This window comes from Nycticebus coucang, chromosome 10 (genome assembly GCF_027406575.1).
Source record: "Nycticebus coucang isolate mNycCou1 chromosome 10, mNycCou1.pri, whole genome shotgun sequence".
NCBI classification, from domain to species: domain Eukaryota; kingdom Metazoa; phylum Chordata; class Mammalia; order Primates; family Lorisidae; genus Nycticebus; species Nycticebus coucang.
Window position 1 is genome coordinate 52573767 of NC_069789.1, and position 16983 is coordinate 52590749.

Genomic DNA, 16983 nt, shown 5'->3' on the forward strand with positions numbered 1-16983 from the left:
GGAAAGGCTGTGAAGATGAGGAAGGGACAGCCTGAGAAGGGCGATGAGAAGGAACAAGGCATTCCCTGAGGCTAGGAATGGGAGATCGGAGGATTGATGAAGAGAGAGGTGCTGTGGGGGGAGTGCGGCTGCGTCCAGTGTTGGGCCTCCAGTTTAAGGAGGAGGAGGGTGGCCAGTCCTGGAGGCAGGAGGGCACCTCCCAGGGGTTTTGGATGCAGCAGAGATATGTTGGAAGTAGCTTTTGAAAGGGTTCTGAGGTTTCCTCAGAAAGGGGAGGAGGGCCTCCCAAGAACCAAGGTCAGTCTCTAAGATGGGATGATAGCCTAGTAGGCATATGTGTCCAGTGAATGTTGCGGGGTTTCTATGGATTTCAGCAGAAGTGTTTGGCAGAAATCTCTCTGGGTGGCCAGGTGGACCCACAGAGAAGGTTGGGTCAGTGTGCAGATGACACAGTGAGGCTGTGAGACATAAGGGACACTAAGGCGAGAGGCTCTGCCCCAGGGAAGGAGCCAGCAGCCGGGTCAGTGCCTGCTCTGGCCTTGTTCACAACTCTTTTAATGATGATGAATGATTTCTTTATCAAAGCTGTGGGTGACAAGGAGTTAAGACACTAGACGGCAGAGCCAGTATTTTAAGGTGATAGCAAAAGTCTAAAAGGATGGGCTGAAACCAGTGGATGAAATTAAATAAGGAGGAAAGTAACCTCACACTTGGGCCTTATTTGGGATTAAACCTGCAAGTGCAGCTCAGGTGAGGCCTGGCTCCTCAGTAGCTGGGGACACTGACAATACTTTATAACTGGCGAGTGATAAGCAAATACGAATTGTCGCTCACCTGAGAAAGACCCAAGAGTTTTGAGTAACTGCAAGCTTGTTATAAGCCCTCAAGTTCTTGCTACTACCAAAAGAATTATTAAATACAAAGCGGCCAAAGGAAGGGGAGTAATAGCTCAGGGGTGATAGTAACAGTATTTAGTGGCTGATGTGGCACACGCCCACCAACCAGAAGAGGTCAAGTTGTAGCCTTGACACATGAGTGTGCTTGCAGGAATTTTCTCTCTTTCCTTTTCTTTCTTTTCTCTCTCTCTTCCCTCCCTTCCCTTCCCCTGCCTTCCTTCCTTCCTTTTTAATTTTCTCTCTCTCTCTTTCCTTCCTCCCTCCCTTCCTGCCTCCCTCTTCCCTTTCTTTCTTGTCAGAGTCTCATTCTCTTGCTCCAGGTACAGTGCAATAGCCTTAGCTTAGCTCACAGCAACCTCAAACTCCTGGGTTCAATTGATCCTCCTGCCTCAGTCCCTGAGTAGCTGGGACTATAGGCACCCACCACAATGCCTGGTTAATTTTTCTATTTTTTGTAAAGATGGGGTTTCACTCTTGCTTAGAGTGCTCTCAAACTCCTAAGCTCAAGGGGTCCTCCTGCCTCAGCCTCCCAGAGTGCCAGGATTACTACAGGCCTGAGCCACCAAGCCTGGTCAGGAATTTACCTTTCATTGCTGGATAATGGGGAGAATTATGTGGGGGGGGGAGCCTGGGATAGGGGCTGGATAACCGAACAGCAGCTATTTAACAACCACTATGGACATATTTCAATATTTTATCAAACTGTGGGTCCATATGGGTGCCCACTGGCTGAATGTCAACCCGGAAATCACACTGTTTTACTCTGCTCAGGGGATCTCACTAGGGGATGGTGTGCAAGTGATGGCTCCTGCATCCTCAGAAGCCATATGGACCAACTCTGTATACTTCAGGATGGGGGGAATGACCCACCCATTATATCAGATGAGGAATGGACAAAAGAACTTGAGCTGTTTAACCTAGAGACAATCAAATCTCAGACCTGTGAAGGTCTGTCTTGTGGGAACGGAGCAGATACGTTCTTGTACCTCCAGGAGACAGAGCTGAGACAACTGGGTGGAAGCAAGAAGTGGTCGTATTTTTGGCTTCATGAGAAGATTTTTTTTTTTTTTTTTTAATAATCAGAGCTGCCAAAAGTTGGAGCCTCCTGAGGCAGTTCCTGCTCCCTCCCTATTTCTGGAAAAGTTCAGGCTGAGGCTGAATATCAGCTTTTGTGGATGTGGTAGAGAAACTCCTGCCTAGAGGAAAAAGATCCAGGCTGGACTGGCCCAAGCTGGTGGTGGCATGCAGAATGGACCAGAGGAAGATGCCTAGATTTGTCTGGAGTGCCACTTTGGGGTGGGAGGGTGAGGAGGAATTCTAGGCGCCTGGCCAGTTGGTTTGCTGAGGTGCACATCTGAGGATTGTTGGTGGGAGGGCAGCTTTCTGGGTCCACCAATGTCAACTTGCTAATCTTGGTGTCTGTAGCTTCCCTCATCAGTCTGGGACAACAGAGAGGGGGTGGGGGAAAGGGATAATCAGGAATGGGGGCCTCCTAGGGCTGGCCCCTGCCAGGTTCTAAGCATGGGATGGAGGCTGGAGGGGTCCCTGCTGTAGAGACCAGATTTCCTCTGTAGAGGCAGGGGTTCTCCTGCATGAGCTTCCTCCAGGTAAGGGAGGAGAAGGAGGGGTCGGGAGTCTTTGGGTATCTCACTATCAACTCTTCCTCCCGCTGCTGTTCATTTGCCTCAGATATGGAGTCAGAGCTGCTGCGGGGCAGTCAGGCCATCATGCTGCGCTCCGCAGACCTGACGGGGCTGGAGAAGCGTGTGGAGCAGATCCGAGACCACATCAACGAACGTGTGCTCTACTATGCCACCTGCAAGTGAGGCTCCAGGCCCATTCCTGGCCCCACTCACCTGCCCCCTTTGCTTTTAGGGGGTAGGTTGGGTTGGAATGCTTTCCAGCTCCAGGAGACTTTGCTGCTGCCTGAGGCACAGCCTGGACCACCCCCGGTGTGCGGCTGCCAAGGTCACCCTGTGCTTCTGCTGAGCCTGAGCAGCTGGGACAACTACATGTGAAGGACAGAAGTGGTGGAGGTGGACATGTAACCGTGACTAGGAGCTCTCCAGGCGAGGGAGCTGGGCCGGGCAGTGTCCTTGTCCTTTGTTCTCTGTTATAGCCGAATCCTAGACCAACACAAACACTTAACTAAAAATAATGTAAAAATGAAAAGCCCAATAAAAACCTTTGGAAAGAAGCCCGGAGGTTCAAAGAGGGGATTGGGGAGTGGCTCATCTCCCCACTAAGCAAAGCTTAGAGATGAGCATCTCTCCTGCGGGAAAGATGAGCCGTTGCTACTTGTTTCTCCTCCCCTGTGGAGTTCCTGGGTGCTCCTCTGCTCCAGCCCCTGGCTTGCTCCCCTCTGCACCGTCAGCTTGCTTGGCACCTGAACCTAGGGGACTGGGCCCCTCTGCCCCGGGATCTGAAGTGTTCTGTCCTTGAGAGGCCAGCAGAGTGGTCTTCACCTGTGAACAGCTATATAGCTTCTCTTTTACAGACGGGAGATAGAAATCCGAGAAGCGGAGTAACAAAATCACCAAACTCCCAGAGACAGGACGAAGACTAGATTGTGTCTGTGGAGGTCTCAGATGTAAATGAATGTGTGTGTGTGTGTGTGTGTGTGGAGGAGGAGGAGGAGGAATATGAAATGATGTGAACATTTGTGTGCTCACCATGGCCCAGGTAAGCACTGTGCCAGGCATTTCATCTACATTCCCTTCTTGATCAATGTCAGTCATTTTAATTATTCACTCAGTATCATGCTGGGCCCATTGCCTGCCTTAGCTCATGATGTAGGTGGCACTGTTATTCCCATGGGAAAGTGAAGAGACCAAAGCACAAAAGGCTAAATAACTTACTCAAGGTCATAGATAAGGCAGGTGAGGCAGACCTGGCGCTCAAAGTCATGCTCATCTAATATGGTCATTAAGGGAACAGCCGCTGGAGCCAAACTGCCTGGGCATCCACAGAGCCTTCCCCACGGGGTTAGGAGGAATAGCTGAGTCAGTTGTGTAAGTCACGTTGCTGGGGGCCTGGCACCCTCTATGGTCCTAACACATCAGCCACAGCTGGACCCTCCCAGACCTCAGCTGTCCATGCCCTCTGCGCTCCAGGCAGGCTCAGAAGTCCCTGGGCTTCTGCTGGGTTTGAAAGAACCAAATGAAGCCTTAGAGAAAAATATGTCCATTTTATTGAGCACAGCACTGAGCATGAAGCTGGAGGGGTTGGGGGTGGTGAAGAAACTAAAGAAGGACGAGAACATGGAGCCTGATTTTCAGGGAGAGAAAGGGGCCCAGAGGCAGGATTAGAATTCCCGACTGAAGTGAAAAGAGTCAGCTTCCAGTAACTTCACTGGTTGTGTGCCTGGAAGGTATGTGGTCAGGATAAAACACCTTACAGTCCCTAGTCATGAGTGCCTTTCCATTCCACCCTGGAGGGTGTGGCACTGCTTTTAGATTGAGGCACAGAGGGAGGGGACAGAAGTGTGGCCAGGAACTGGTTGGCTGGGTCTCAGTGCAGGTGAGAATTGATTCCGCAGTTAGGGATCAGAATTTGGAGAGCTCACGGCAGGCCCCAGGGAGCTGTCCTTCGTGCAGATGGGCAGGCAATTACATCAGTGAGCCCATTCTGGCCATGAGGATGAAGCATGTGCAGAGCGGGGGCTGGGTAGATGCTCCATATGGCTTTGCTTGGAGAAGGTGACACAGCCTGGCCAGCCCATTAAGCTTTTCACGACAAACAGCACAAACCCAGGTGACAGCTATCTACGCACACTGCACAGAGCCACGGCACGTAGGGTGTGGGGGCAGAGAGCAGGCAGGTCAGGGGATCTGGAAGCCTGCGGTGGGTGCCCTCCTCCTGCCTGCAGCTTTAACGGAGGCCTCTATGCCGTGGGGCTCCCCCCGGGCCTCTGTGAGGGGCTGCCCCAGGCGGCAGCAGGCGGGTGCTTCTGAACAGAGACTGCTCCTGCCAGGCCCTGCTCCACTTGCTCTGCTGTCCTCCCTCTGCCAGGTAGATGCCACGTTTGGAAGGGCAGAGAAGAGATGAGCATCTCTCCTGCAGGAGAAGGGTTCAAGATGAGGGTGGTACTGCCATCTCCAGCCCCTGCAGACCCCATCATTGAGATCTGGTGGGGGTTCTCTCCCTAGGCCATGAGCCCTGGACCTCTGGCCTCTGGTCCTCACCTGAAAGTTGCAGTGACATGAGCATGGGCTCCAGGGATCACATAATGAGGCAGACTCCAGTCTGCCCTGCCCGGCAGTGGGAGCTGCCACCAGCCTTCACAGGCACCATGACCTCTGATTTGAAGTTCCTAGAAAGGAAATGAAGCAGAAGCCTTTGAAGTATCTGAGGAAGGGAGAAGCTTTGGAGAGAGGTGGATGGTTCTCTGTGCCTACAGCATCCACTCAGATCTCCCTTCAGGAGGTTCAGAAAGTTCAAGCATCTGCAGAAAACACATACAAGACAACCAAGTCCTGCCAACCCCTTCCCTCCTCCAAACACAGACGCTCTGGAAACTCAAGGAATCTAGTGCCACACTCACGTGCACCCAGTTATCTGTAGGCTTTTATAATCTGAATTGTAGATTTAGATTATAGCACCTCTGTGAGGCAGGCTGAGTGGGTAAATACACTTCAGTCAACCCATTTTACAGACGTGCAAAGTAGAGGCAGAGACATTGACTGGCTGTCAGTGAGTGACAGGGACACAAGTGAGCATTTCCCTGGCCCCCTGATGCAGGGCTGCCTGTAAGCAGGAGAGGCTTTCTTGTCAATCGCTGTCACCTCTCTTGCCTAAGTTCTTTCGGAATCAGGCTGAGCAGGGCTGGGTCTGTCTTTGGCTGCAAATACATACTGTTTTTTGTTGGCCTTTTTGAGGAGTGTGGGCTCGGAGCAGCAGGAGGACTTCCCTTTGCTCCCGGTGCTCAGGCAGCTGGAGCAGCAGCCACAGGGCCGGGCAGCGAGGGGCCCCTGATGCATGGGCACCAGGCTGCTGCTGATGCGGAGGGAGCCGTTGACCAGGCAATTGAGGGATCTGCCCCCAGGGGCAGTGGGCCGGCGGCCGTGCTGGCAGGGCAGCCGGGTCAGTGCTGGGAGTGCCACACTCTGGTCCAGGACCGGTGCCTCAGTGATGGTGACCTCAGGGGAACTGGGTCTAGAGGCCTCCGAGGCTTGAGTGACAGGCGGCCTGTTCTCCACCTCTGGGCGGACGCCCGGGCTATGCAGGTTCATGTGCAGTTTCCTCATGTGATGCACCACGGCTGCAGCGTTGAAGGCTTGCTGGGGGGACAAGAGCAGCTGCGGGCCTTCCACATCCTTAGAAGGCCTCAGGCCTGAGCTTTCCCTTTGCCTTCTGGCCTCGTGAAATGAGGGTGCCCACTTCTCCTTTCAGAGAAGGCATGGTGAACCCCAGTGCCTGCGGTGATGCCCCAAGGAAAGCCCTTATACCAGCCCCCGCCAGTCTAGCCTCCAGGGGCCCAGGCAGCCTGCTCCCCCCGGACAGGGCAGCTTACCCTCCACTTGCTCTTGGCAAAGTTCTTCTGGATCTGGAGGCTGACGGATGGGTAGATGTCCCGGTGGAGGGCTGTGTTTCCGTCAATCCTGTGGATGCAGGAGGGGACCCCTGGCTACCAGGTGGCTACACACACTCAACCGGGGTGGGCATGGTGCTTGGTGGGCCTGCCTAAAACTGAGTAGAGTGCCAGGAGTAGGGCAGCCCGCAGTAGGAAAGGGTGGCAAGCTGGGGCCCTCTCTCTCCTGGTCAGGTCACAGTGTGCTCATGCTTTAGCAAAACCAAAAACTTTCAGAGCAGGATTGCAAACTATGGCCTGTTGGCCAAACCTCCCCCTTTCCTGTTTTTGTAAGGAAGGTTTTATTGGAATACAGCCATGCTCATTTCTTTAAGTATGTCCTTGGCTGTTTTTGTACTACAACAGCAGGGTTAAATAGTTGCCACAGAGATAATATGGCCAGCAAAGCTTCAAGTATTTACTAGCTGGTCTTTTACAGAAAAAGTTTATTGACCCTGGCATCACTGGGCAGTTAGGTAGTCACTGTCCTTTAGCCCAAACCCTATTCAGAATCCACTTCCTCCTTGAAGCCTTCCTTGATGAGTACCATCTAGAATCACCCGGTACAGGCTGCTCCTTTCCTACCCTGTTAGCTTCTTCTTCACCTGTCTCCTGAGTGGTCCTCACTGCTGTGTGTACACTTCTCCGCCAGAGAAGTAAGTGATATTGGCCCTGACCCCTGGGGACTTATGGTCTAGGTGTGGAGTGTTGTCCATGCCATGGAGTAGGGTAATTTAGGGTAAGCTGTGTAAATTAATAAAGAGAAATAGGGAGGTCTGCATGGACTGCAGGGGTGAGGACTTCGGGCAAGGGCAGAGTCTGATTTCTATCCCGAAGGATGCCACATATAGGGCAAGAGTCAGGACATTGTAGGTGGGGAGAAGGGTCTGACCCAAGATGTAGTTAGAAAGGACCTTGGTGTGGGGGTGGGCAGAGAGAGCGGTATAGCTCTTGGGTCTCTCTGGAGCAAAGAATGTGTGTTGGGGATCCTGGGAAATGAAGCTGGAAGTAAAGAGTCAGACCAGATTAGCAAAAACCCAAAGGGCAAAGGAATCTAGGTTTGTGGTAGTGGGAAGTGGGGAGCTATTGTAAATTCTTGAGATGGGGGAGTAACATGAAAAAAGATGTTTCAAGGTTTTCTTTTCTTATTTTATCAATTGGTTGCTTCGTGATTGTTCTTAAATCACTTCACCTAGAACAAGCTTTGAAACCAGAGCAAAATGAAGCTCTTAAGGACAGGACAGAATGTCCTGTTTGTGGTGCCTCTCGAGTAACTAGTACTGAGTATTGTATCCTGTCCCAGAGCTGAAAGACAGTGCCTGGCTGTGCCTATCTCCTGCACTTGACTTGGACAACTCAGCTGCCACTGTTAAGTCCGAACATGCTCAATTCAATGCTATTTGCATCTCCACCTGGACCTGAGGAACAATCGCATGCTCCTTGAATGTCACAACTGTATGTGGCTCAGGGCAAGCAGATTCAGGGGAACAGGACATGAACAAGTCAGCGTGGCTTTGGGAACCACCAGGCTAGGGTGTGGGGTCCACCCCACTTCTCACTCACCAGGGGTGACTCAAAGCCTTCTCACAGGTGTACCGCTCATTTGGGTCCTTCTCCAGCAAGTGGCAAATAAAATCCTTGGCTAAAGGGAACAAGCAGAGACACAACAACTAAGGACCAGATTTCATGACTGATGGAAATTTACTTCCGGGCTGGTGGGTGGCAGTGAATGCATCTTTAGCTAATCTTCCAAAGAGGCAATTTTGAAAGGCTTACAAGAGAAAGAAAAAAAAATTCAAACCACCTAAAAACAACCCACCATAAACCACCAAAGAAGAGAGGCTCTAAGAGCCTCACCCACACAGAACCACAGAACATCACCAGTCACGAGGCACCAGGCGCCTCACATCCCATGTGCGTGCATTTGCACTAAAACCCGGGCCAGCACTGGCACATGGGCACACATGTGAGTGCTGGGTTGCTCCTGCTCTGATTTCCACTTGACAGGCCCCACAAGCATGCAGGGACCGTCTTCTCACGTACAGAAATGTTGCGCACTCCTTGCTGTCTAGCCCCTTGGTTTTGCTGCTCCCGCCCAGAACCCTCCCCTGCTGCCTGGCTCTGCCCTCCTAGCCTCTTCTCTAAGCTGCCACCCCCTGCTACCACTTTACCAGGCATACCGTGGTTCTTCCCACAGAAAAACAAAGACATGGCCCTTAGATGTAAATAATTTATCTGGCCTTTGAGGCAGATGAAGATTTCTCTACTTTCCTTGGCAGCCTGAACTGTAAGATCTACAGGGACTTTGAAGAGCCAGGACTGTCATCCTTTGTTAAGCAATTTCCTCTTGGCAACCACTGCCTCCAGCCCGTTATCTGTCTTTCACACCTATTGGCCTTACCTGACTCAGAAATGTCATCCCAGAATGGAGACTCAAACTCATAATAGCCCTCCTTGATCTTCTCAAAAAGCTTAGACTCAGTTTCTTCGTAGAAAGGGGGATACCCACACAGCCTGCAATGGGACAGGAGAAAGGGGCACCGCTGAGCAGCCCTGTCCAGCCTCCCTCTCCCCCAAAACCCCCATTGTGCATACAGCAAGGGGGATCCCAGACCAGTGGTGTGACCAGGACATGGGTCTGCCTCTGATTCAGAAATGGTGCAGGGCCCGTAAAGCATGTATGCAGGCTCCAGGGCTTGCAACAAGCATCCCTGGCTGGCCCCTTTGTATGTTATTCCCCCAGACCCTTGCCACCACCTTCCCTGTACTCCCCCTGACTCTGGCGTGCTGTATAAAATAGATTTAAGAAGGTTGGTAGAATGCCCAGTTGAATGTAAGTTTCACGAGGGATTTATTTAGACTGTTCTGTTCACTGCTCTATTCTTGAGCACCTACCCCAGGGATTGACGCAGAGTAGTCAGTGAATACGTGAGGAGTAAATGAATGAGTGAGAGTAATTGTTCAACGTAAACTTAGGGAAGAGAGAACTGAATTCACACTAAGGAGCAAACATCTCTTGGCAGGTTATTTTCCTAAGGGCAAGTTTGCTGTAGGGGAGAGAAATGGTGGAGAGCAGGTGATGAGCAGGTCAGGAGAGGGATAACCTAGGAGAGCAAAAGAGTGGCCCAGAGAGGCCCTGACCAGCTTCAGGCCACCATTCTGCCTGGGGAGAGAAAGGTGAGATATAGGAGCAATGGGTCTACTTGACTTCCAAGCCTGGCTGGGCCTGTCTCTTTTTTCACTGTTCATTCTACAGACGGGAACTCCTGCATTCACTGACAGATGGTAGGGGCGGGATGCAGGAGAGGGGACGGGTGCGTGGCAAGTGCTGGGGTCATGCTGGGCTCGGTTTTTATAACTTGGTCAAGACAGAGGAAGTTTTGGAGTGGTGCGCATGTGTGTTTATGCACATGTGTGTGCGCACCTGTGTGTGCATGCTATGGTGCAGGTGTTGAGATAGCAAAGGGGAGGAGAAGGGGTGAATGGACTCTGGATTTCCTAGGAGCTGAGCCAATTCTCACATCTACTCACAGTATGTAGGTGATGACACCAATGGACCAGCAGTCCACGGCCTTGCTGTAGGGCTTCTGGGCCAGCACTTCCGGAGCTGCAGCACACCAAGGGCAGAGTCAGGGCTGGGGCAAGAGGAGGGGGCTTTGGGGAGAGGGATGAAGGTTGGGGAGAGGCATAGGGAAGACCAGGGGATGGTGGTGTTTCTACGAGCCTGAAAACTCCAAGGATGGGGGCTGTGTCTGTTCCTGAAAGACTAAATCTTCCTGCAAAGAGAGACTGATTCTCCCTTAGACTGGGAGCTGTCTCTGGATAGGGTCTGTGACTGTCCCATCAGCCTGAGAGTCTCTAAGGCTATGTCTTCCCATCCGACTGACCACTCTCTGACATCAGGACCTGTGTCTCCCCACTCAGGCAGGGGATCCCCAGAGCAAGGGCTGAGCCTCTCCCTCAAGTGACGAGGTCTTCAGTTCTCTCTCCCACTAGACTGGAACTCCTGGAAGGCAGAGGCTACAGTACCCCCACCAGGTAAGGAGCTCTCAGAGGCTGGACAGTAACTCTTCCATCAGGCTCTGAGTACCTTCTGAGGGCAAGAGCTCAATCTTCACCTTCAGACTGAGAGCTCCGGGAGGGCATGAGCATGTTCTCCTCTGGGTGGGTGCCCCAAGGGCAGCAGAGAGCTGCCATTTATGCTTATCCCAGATCCCAGGGCTTTGTACTGATAGACTCAAAATCAGCTCGTGAGTGAACAATCTCCCTTTGTAGGAAAGAGTAGATCCCCTCTCTTGAGTCAGGGCTCTGCTTCCCAATCTCCAACCCCAAACAGGTGGCAATTGGCTAAGAGGAAGGGCGGGAGTAGATGTGCTGAGTTTCAGCCTTCTCTTCCATGGATCCTAGAAATACTCTCTCCAGGCACCCTGCCTGCTCTTACTTTTCTGGGGGCCTGGAATCTTATAGGGCTATTCAAACAGAAGGCTCCACCTTGGGGTACATTTAGGGACCCATATCTGGGTCCCTCAGGCGCAGACCCAATAGCCTGTGGTTTCAGGCTCCCAACAGTTAGGGAGTTGATGTCTCCTCCAGAGTGGGAGAGAGGTGAGAGGTCTGTGTTCAACCCATCAGCTCTGATCTCTGGGTTTGTGATCCTGTCTCTGCCTCTGGTCCGGCTGGAAAGGCAGAGGCCAAAAGTCTGCTTGTAGGGGTGAGAGCCAGGATGTAGGCAGGGGCTGTGGGAAAGGCTGGGGTATGCTGTAGGCTTTGACAGTAGTAAGGATAGTCCCGGAGATGAATGGATTGGCTGGTCCTCTACCAGGGATAGCCCCTGTCTCCTCAACAATCACCCCATAAGTAATATCCATGTGGTTGAACACAGCCAATTGCTCAACCTCCCTCCTGTTTCCAGACTCACCCACGTAGCCTGGGGTCCCACAGGCAGTGGACATGACACCATTCTGTTCCATCTTGGACAGACCAAAGTCTGTGATCATGATCTTAGAATTCTCATCAGGGGTAAGGTACAACAGGTTTTCAGGCTATAGAAAAAGAGAAACATCATGAGTATATCTCTTTCCTTCTCCTTAATATATAATTTCTTAGGAAAGTGAGCCCTGGGCTCCTGACTTCAAGGCCAGCCCATTTTTCTCCTTGGTTTTCTCCTGCCTCCTCCCTGTACCCTCATCTCTGTACCCCAGTATTCTGCTTCATGCTATGCCTCTGACTTTGCTCAGCCTTACAGGTATTAATATCCTGACCTCTCCCTTTCTTTACTCCCAAATATCCCAGGAACCTTTGATTTTTGAGGGAACTAAGCCTTGGTTAAGTGCCTCTAATATCTCCAAAGTCCAGTGCAATGCCTAGTGCAATGCAGACCTTCAGTAAGTATTTTGTTGCGTTTGATTTTGATTGTGGCTAAGTTCAAGACAGGTGGATCGTTCTGGTATCCAGATAGGGTAAGACATAGTGAAATGTTTAGACAAGACTGAGGGGCAAATTAACAACGATTGTTCAGCCATTCAAAGTTTGTTAAAGGAATCCGAGAGCAGATGGGATCTTGGGAGCCAACCATTCTGAGCCTCTTGCTCTACAGAACTTAGATATCCTATGACCCATGCAGCTTCCTTAAGGATCATGTCTATTTCCCCCCAAGGACTCCTGCTTTGGCACCTTTAAGTCTCTGTGGACGATACCATTCTCATGGAGGTATTTCACTGCTGACAACACCTGCTGGATCACCACACTGGCGTCCTTCTCTGTGTAGACACCCCGCTCTAGGATCCGGTCAAAGAGCTCCCCACCAGAGACACTGTGGGCACAGGGGCAAAAGAAGAAATTCAGTTCTCATTCAGGTCAAAGTGCTTGCTCTGTAGCCATGGGAGACATAGCTGTGATGGGACAGGCAGGTGTCCATGATCTGTGATTGGAGAATACCTCCTCTGGGCACCTGGGTGATATCACCAGGGGGTCATTTCTTTGGGCTGAGCCTTGGCTTCTCTTTGGAAACTTCCTTTAAGATACAAATGCCCTTGGTTGGGGTTATACACGAAGCCAACAATCCCTTAGTGTGGACATAAGTCTTAGCTGCCTTCTCTCCTGTCCTAGAACCCAGGAAGCTATGATCAAAGAAAGAGGTCACACCAAAATCAGGCAAAGTAGGAAAGAAAAAGTGTGCAAATGAGACTAATTTTACTTATATCTGGATTTCTTTTGAAAATTGAGCTACCTAAAACTGGAATTATGGGTAGGGTTGTAGGGGGTATTTTGAGACTCAGATGGTAAAGTATCTCAGAATTCAGGGAAGCTTAAAGTCCAGCCCCCATTTCTTGAATACCGTCTATGCTATTTTTGCCTAGAAGTTTTCTAGTCAGTACTGGAGAGTACTAAGTGTCATAGAACTCATTACCTCCTAAGACAGAGTGTTTGTGTCTTTTGGCTTCTTCTAAATATTTCTACATATTATGTTGAAACCTGATACCCTATAGTTTCTACTAGCAGATACCAATTATACCTACAGGGACCTCAAAGAATAACATGCATTCATATGACTCTGAGTATGCAAAGACAGTGCAATGCTCTCCTGAGCCCTTCTCTTCTCCAGGATAAACACCCCCCAACTATTTCAACCTTGACCCAGGGGTCCTAGTATTCTCACTATCCTTGCCCCCCTCTCCCTGTCCTGTGATAGTAGATGTGGCCATGCATGCCTGATAACACCATGTAGTGATGAAGAAATAAAACTTCTTCAATCAGAATACACATTGTCCTGCCTTAGGATTCTGCTATAGGAGCTGGAGGCCCACAGAAAAGATGCTCTTTTACATAGTTATGAATGCCTGATCCTGAGCAGCCTGGGTCCTGGAGGCTTGGTGGCTCCTCAGAGGCATCTCAACCTGCCCGCCTCCTTGCTCCCCTTAGCCTTCTGAGTGACCATGTGCTAATTCTGTTGGATTGGCCCATCTGGCCCCTGCTCACTTGTTAGTGTGGCTCTGGGCCCTTCCCAACTTATTCCCTTGACTGTCTGCTACCACTTGTCACTGAGCCTTGGGTAAGCCCAATAGTTAATCAGCTGCTTAGGCCTGAGTTATCTCATTAACGATTCTGATGAAACATCCCATCAGTAAAAAACTATATTGTGCTCAGCCATGCTGTGATTGCAGAGGGGTGTGTGTGTGTGTGTGTGTGTGTGTGTATGTGTGTGTTTGTACTTTATAAATACACATGTCTTTGAGGTCAAGGGTGAGCTCTCCGGAACACCAATTAACTTCTACAGCAGTCACCGCCAGGCAGAATTCTTATTAGGAAATGAGAACAACTGGGAAACCTCACTAAGGAAGCAACATTTCTTTCCTACGGATGGACACACTATCACAGCCTATTTTTAACTTTGGGTAGCTCTCTTTTGAAAAGTCTTTCTTTGTATCGCAATCTATCTACATGTGGTTTCCACTTTTACAGCAATTTTATTTTGGGGTGATGTTAAAACATTTCCTGTCCAGTTTAATTGAGCTGTACTGGTCAAAATGGACAAGATGTAGAGCCAAAAACGGATTCTGGTGGCTCTCTGCTATGCCCGGCATTTCTACCTTTGCTTGCCAGGTTGTGAGAGGTCCAGAATGTTCCAGGGGAGGGGTGGGACAGCAGAGAAGCATGGAAGGGTTGGAGGTACAGCTATTTGCTAACTGGTAGGAAATATTCTAACACTGCTAAGGCCCTTGGCCCACACAGAACATCCCCCCTCCCAGAGGCATACTGAGCCTAAGAGAGCTCTTAGCATTTCAGAGTCTCCTGAACTAATTCTTGACTGTGTCTTTGACTCACTTTCCTTCCCTCAGCACTGACCGATCTCCCCTGGCCCACCCCCCCAGAACTCTGTGGAGGAAGCGGGGTTGCCTTTCACTTACAGCTGCATGACCAGGTAATAGTGAGTGGCACTTTCGTAGATGTCCTCCAGGGTCACAATGTTTTCATGCTTGATCCTGGGAAGAATTAAGCGTATAGTAAGGGGGGCATGATTCAGGTAGTCCAGACAAACAATGGAGACCCAGTCCAGAAGTTTCTGTTGGAGGCTTTTGATGGACCCAAGCCTGGGTCCTTGTGAAGCCGTCATAATAAGTAGGCTGTCACAAAGTGATCCAGAGAAAAGATTCCCAGGGTGGTATACAATCTACACTTACTGAATGCATAGTTGATCAGTCTTCCTTTAGGGAACAGGAATCTCTTTAAATTTTACCAAAGAGAGTGAAAAGAACAGAAAGGCAAAGGGATTACTTAATACTAGATTATTCAATAAAATGGGTATCCAGGATTTCTTTTGAAATCTCACATGAAGAAAGTACAGGTTAGTATCCCTTATCTGAAATGCTTGGGACAGAAGAGTTGCAGATTTAGGATGTTTTTGGATTTTGGGATACTTGTATATACATAATGAGATATCTTGGGCATGAGACCCAAGTCTACACATGAAATCCATTTGTGTTTCACAAATACCTTATACATGTAGGCTGAAGGTAATTTTATACAATACTTTTAATAATTGTACGCCTGAAATAAAGTTTTGACTGCATTTTCACTGTGACCTGTCATATGAGGTAAGGTGTGGAATTTTCCTCTCGTGGTATCGTGTCAGTGCTAAACAAGTTCCAGATTGTGGAGCATTTTGAATTTTTGATTTTCAGATTAAGGATGCTCACCTGTACACAGCCGGAAGGATTTAGGTGAGCTGAGCCTCCTCTTGAGTAGCCATGGAGGAAGTGTTCAGAAATCATTGTCCCAGGACATTGTAACAAGTAAGGTAGATGCTTAGTTTGGGGGTCAGTTCTGCAGGATGCATTAGATTGGTGACTCGGGGCTATTTTGACACCAGAAAACATTTGGCAATACCTAGAGACATTTTGGGTCATCACAAGTGGGGCAGCTGAAGGTACTACTGGCATCTAGTGGGTAGAGGCAGAAGTGTTGTCCAATAATACACAGGACAGCCCCCAACACAACAAATGATCATGTGCTCTAAGGCATTAGTAGCATCGTGGTGGAGAAACCTGGCCCTAGATTATTACCCTGCTCCGGGATTACTCAGAGATTGAGGGAAGCAGAATAATTGTAATAACTGGGAGGCGTGGCTTGCAGGGCAGCCATTCTATGCATGCCTGAGAGGAGGCAAGTCTCTAGGAAGTTCACTCATGGCTGTGCAGCCCATGGCTTAAGAACTTAGTGGTTGCTTGGTGATTCAACTATGCTCATAAGCTGATAATGCTAACATTAATTTATAGATTTTTCACTCACTGCACAGAGTTTATTGAACACTTATGCTATTGATATGACACAATGATAAGAAAGACCACATGGTCCTTGCTCTCAGTCTCTCTGCCCTCATCTCCCAAGAGCCCAGACCTATGTCTTCAGCATCTGACTGGACACCCCATGTACGTGGACACCTATATCCAATATCTTCCAACCCATGTCTTTCTATTTCCTCCTCGCCTGCACATCTATTTTGTTCTCTATCTCAAGAAATTGATATTAATTGATCAATCTCAGTATCACTTTTAGTGCTTTTGTCTTTTACACTTTTACCAAACCCAATTTCTTCCCTCTTTGAAACATCTCTTGCTTCTAGCCCTTTGTCCACATATGGTCTCGCCACTACCTTTGCTTGCATTCTCATCTCCTGCCCAGGTTACCATGAAAGTCCTGTAATTGGCCTCCTGTTCTCTAGTCTCTAGTCTCTGCTATCCTCTGATCCATTCACCAATGCTTAAGAGAGATGGCTCCAAACTACCAATCTGACCCATGTGACTCCTCACTTAAAATCCTTTGATGACATCTCTCGCCCGCAGAGTAAAGCCAATATTCTTTATGACGACATCTAACATCCTTGAAACTCTGGTCCCACTTCATAATTTGAGTTTCAGTTTCTGTCCCTTGATGCCACTTGCTTTAAGTCTGGGGGCTTCCAGGACTTGCTCTTACCTAACAGCCTTGCACTTCCATGATTCTATGTTAAAGCTTATTCTGCTCTCGGCCTCAATTTCCTTTCTGCCCTGACCTTCTTGTCCCACAAAATTCTACTCATCCACCAAAGTCCTTCCTCTTTGAAAATGTACATAATAACCCATGCTAATAAAAACACACGTGTAATGAATCCCTGTCTCCTCTGAATTCCATCTAGTTTTGACTCACTAGTGTGACTCACATCTGATGGGATTAGAGCTTGTTAAGGGCATCTTTGTCTCCACCTGGAAAATGTGAACTCCTGAGGGTGAGGAATTTTTTTCTCCTCATCCTTCTGGTCCTGGCCCTGAGTTCCTGTGCTTAACACCCTCTTGGTACACCACAGGGGTTTCACAAAGGCTTGCTGAGAGAGTCTTGCTGTAAACATTTGATGATCTGTTAGTGTAGTGGGATGCTGAATCTACATTTGCTTTGGAATAAATTGAGGCTAATTTCCAAATTTTATACTACCTTCTTAATTATTGATTCTTTCTGATGTTGGTCCTTAATTGATTCTTGTTC

The 16983-nt window shown here is 49.4% G+C and overlaps 2 protein-coding genes across 4 annotated transcripts in view; one reads left to right on the top strand and one right to left on the bottom strand.

The window, feature by feature from the left end:
- LAMB3 (laminin subunit beta 3) overlaps positions 1-3112 on the top strand; it is a 40591-nt gene extending 37479 nt beyond the window's left edge. For all 3 annotated transcript variants that reach the window (XM_053607863.1, XM_053607862.1, XM_053607864.1), the window contains exon 23: positions 2586-3112. In XM_053607863.1, coding sequence (XP_053463838.1) covers positions 2586-2722 — 137 coding nt within the window. In that variant the 3' untranslated portion in view covers positions 2723-3112. The remainder of the gene's footprint in view (positions 1-2585) is intronic.
- Positions 3113-4063: 951 nt separating this feature from the next.
- CAMK1G (calcium/calmodulin dependent protein kinase IG) overlaps positions 4064-16983 on the bottom strand; it is a 28763-nt gene continuing 15843 nt past the window's right edge. Inside the window, exons 4-13 of the mRNA XM_053607872.1 lie at positions 14373-14447; positions 12139-12277; positions 11384-11507; positions 9997-10072; positions 8867-8979; positions 8029-8107; positions 6409-6496; positions 5751-6175; positions 5081-5208; positions 4064-4952 (exon numbers count right to left, since the gene is read on the bottom strand). Of these exons, the coding sequence (XP_053463847.1) occupies positions 5118-5208; positions 5751-6175; positions 6409-6496; positions 8029-8107; positions 8867-8979; positions 9997-10072; positions 11384-11507; positions 12139-12277; positions 14373-14447 (1210 nt within the window). The 3' untranslated portion in view covers positions 4064-4952; positions 5081-5117. The remainder of the gene's footprint in view (positions 4953-5080; positions 5209-5750; positions 6176-6408; positions 6497-8028; positions 8108-8866; positions 8980-9996; positions 10073-11383; positions 11508-12138; positions 12278-14372; positions 14448-16983) is intronic.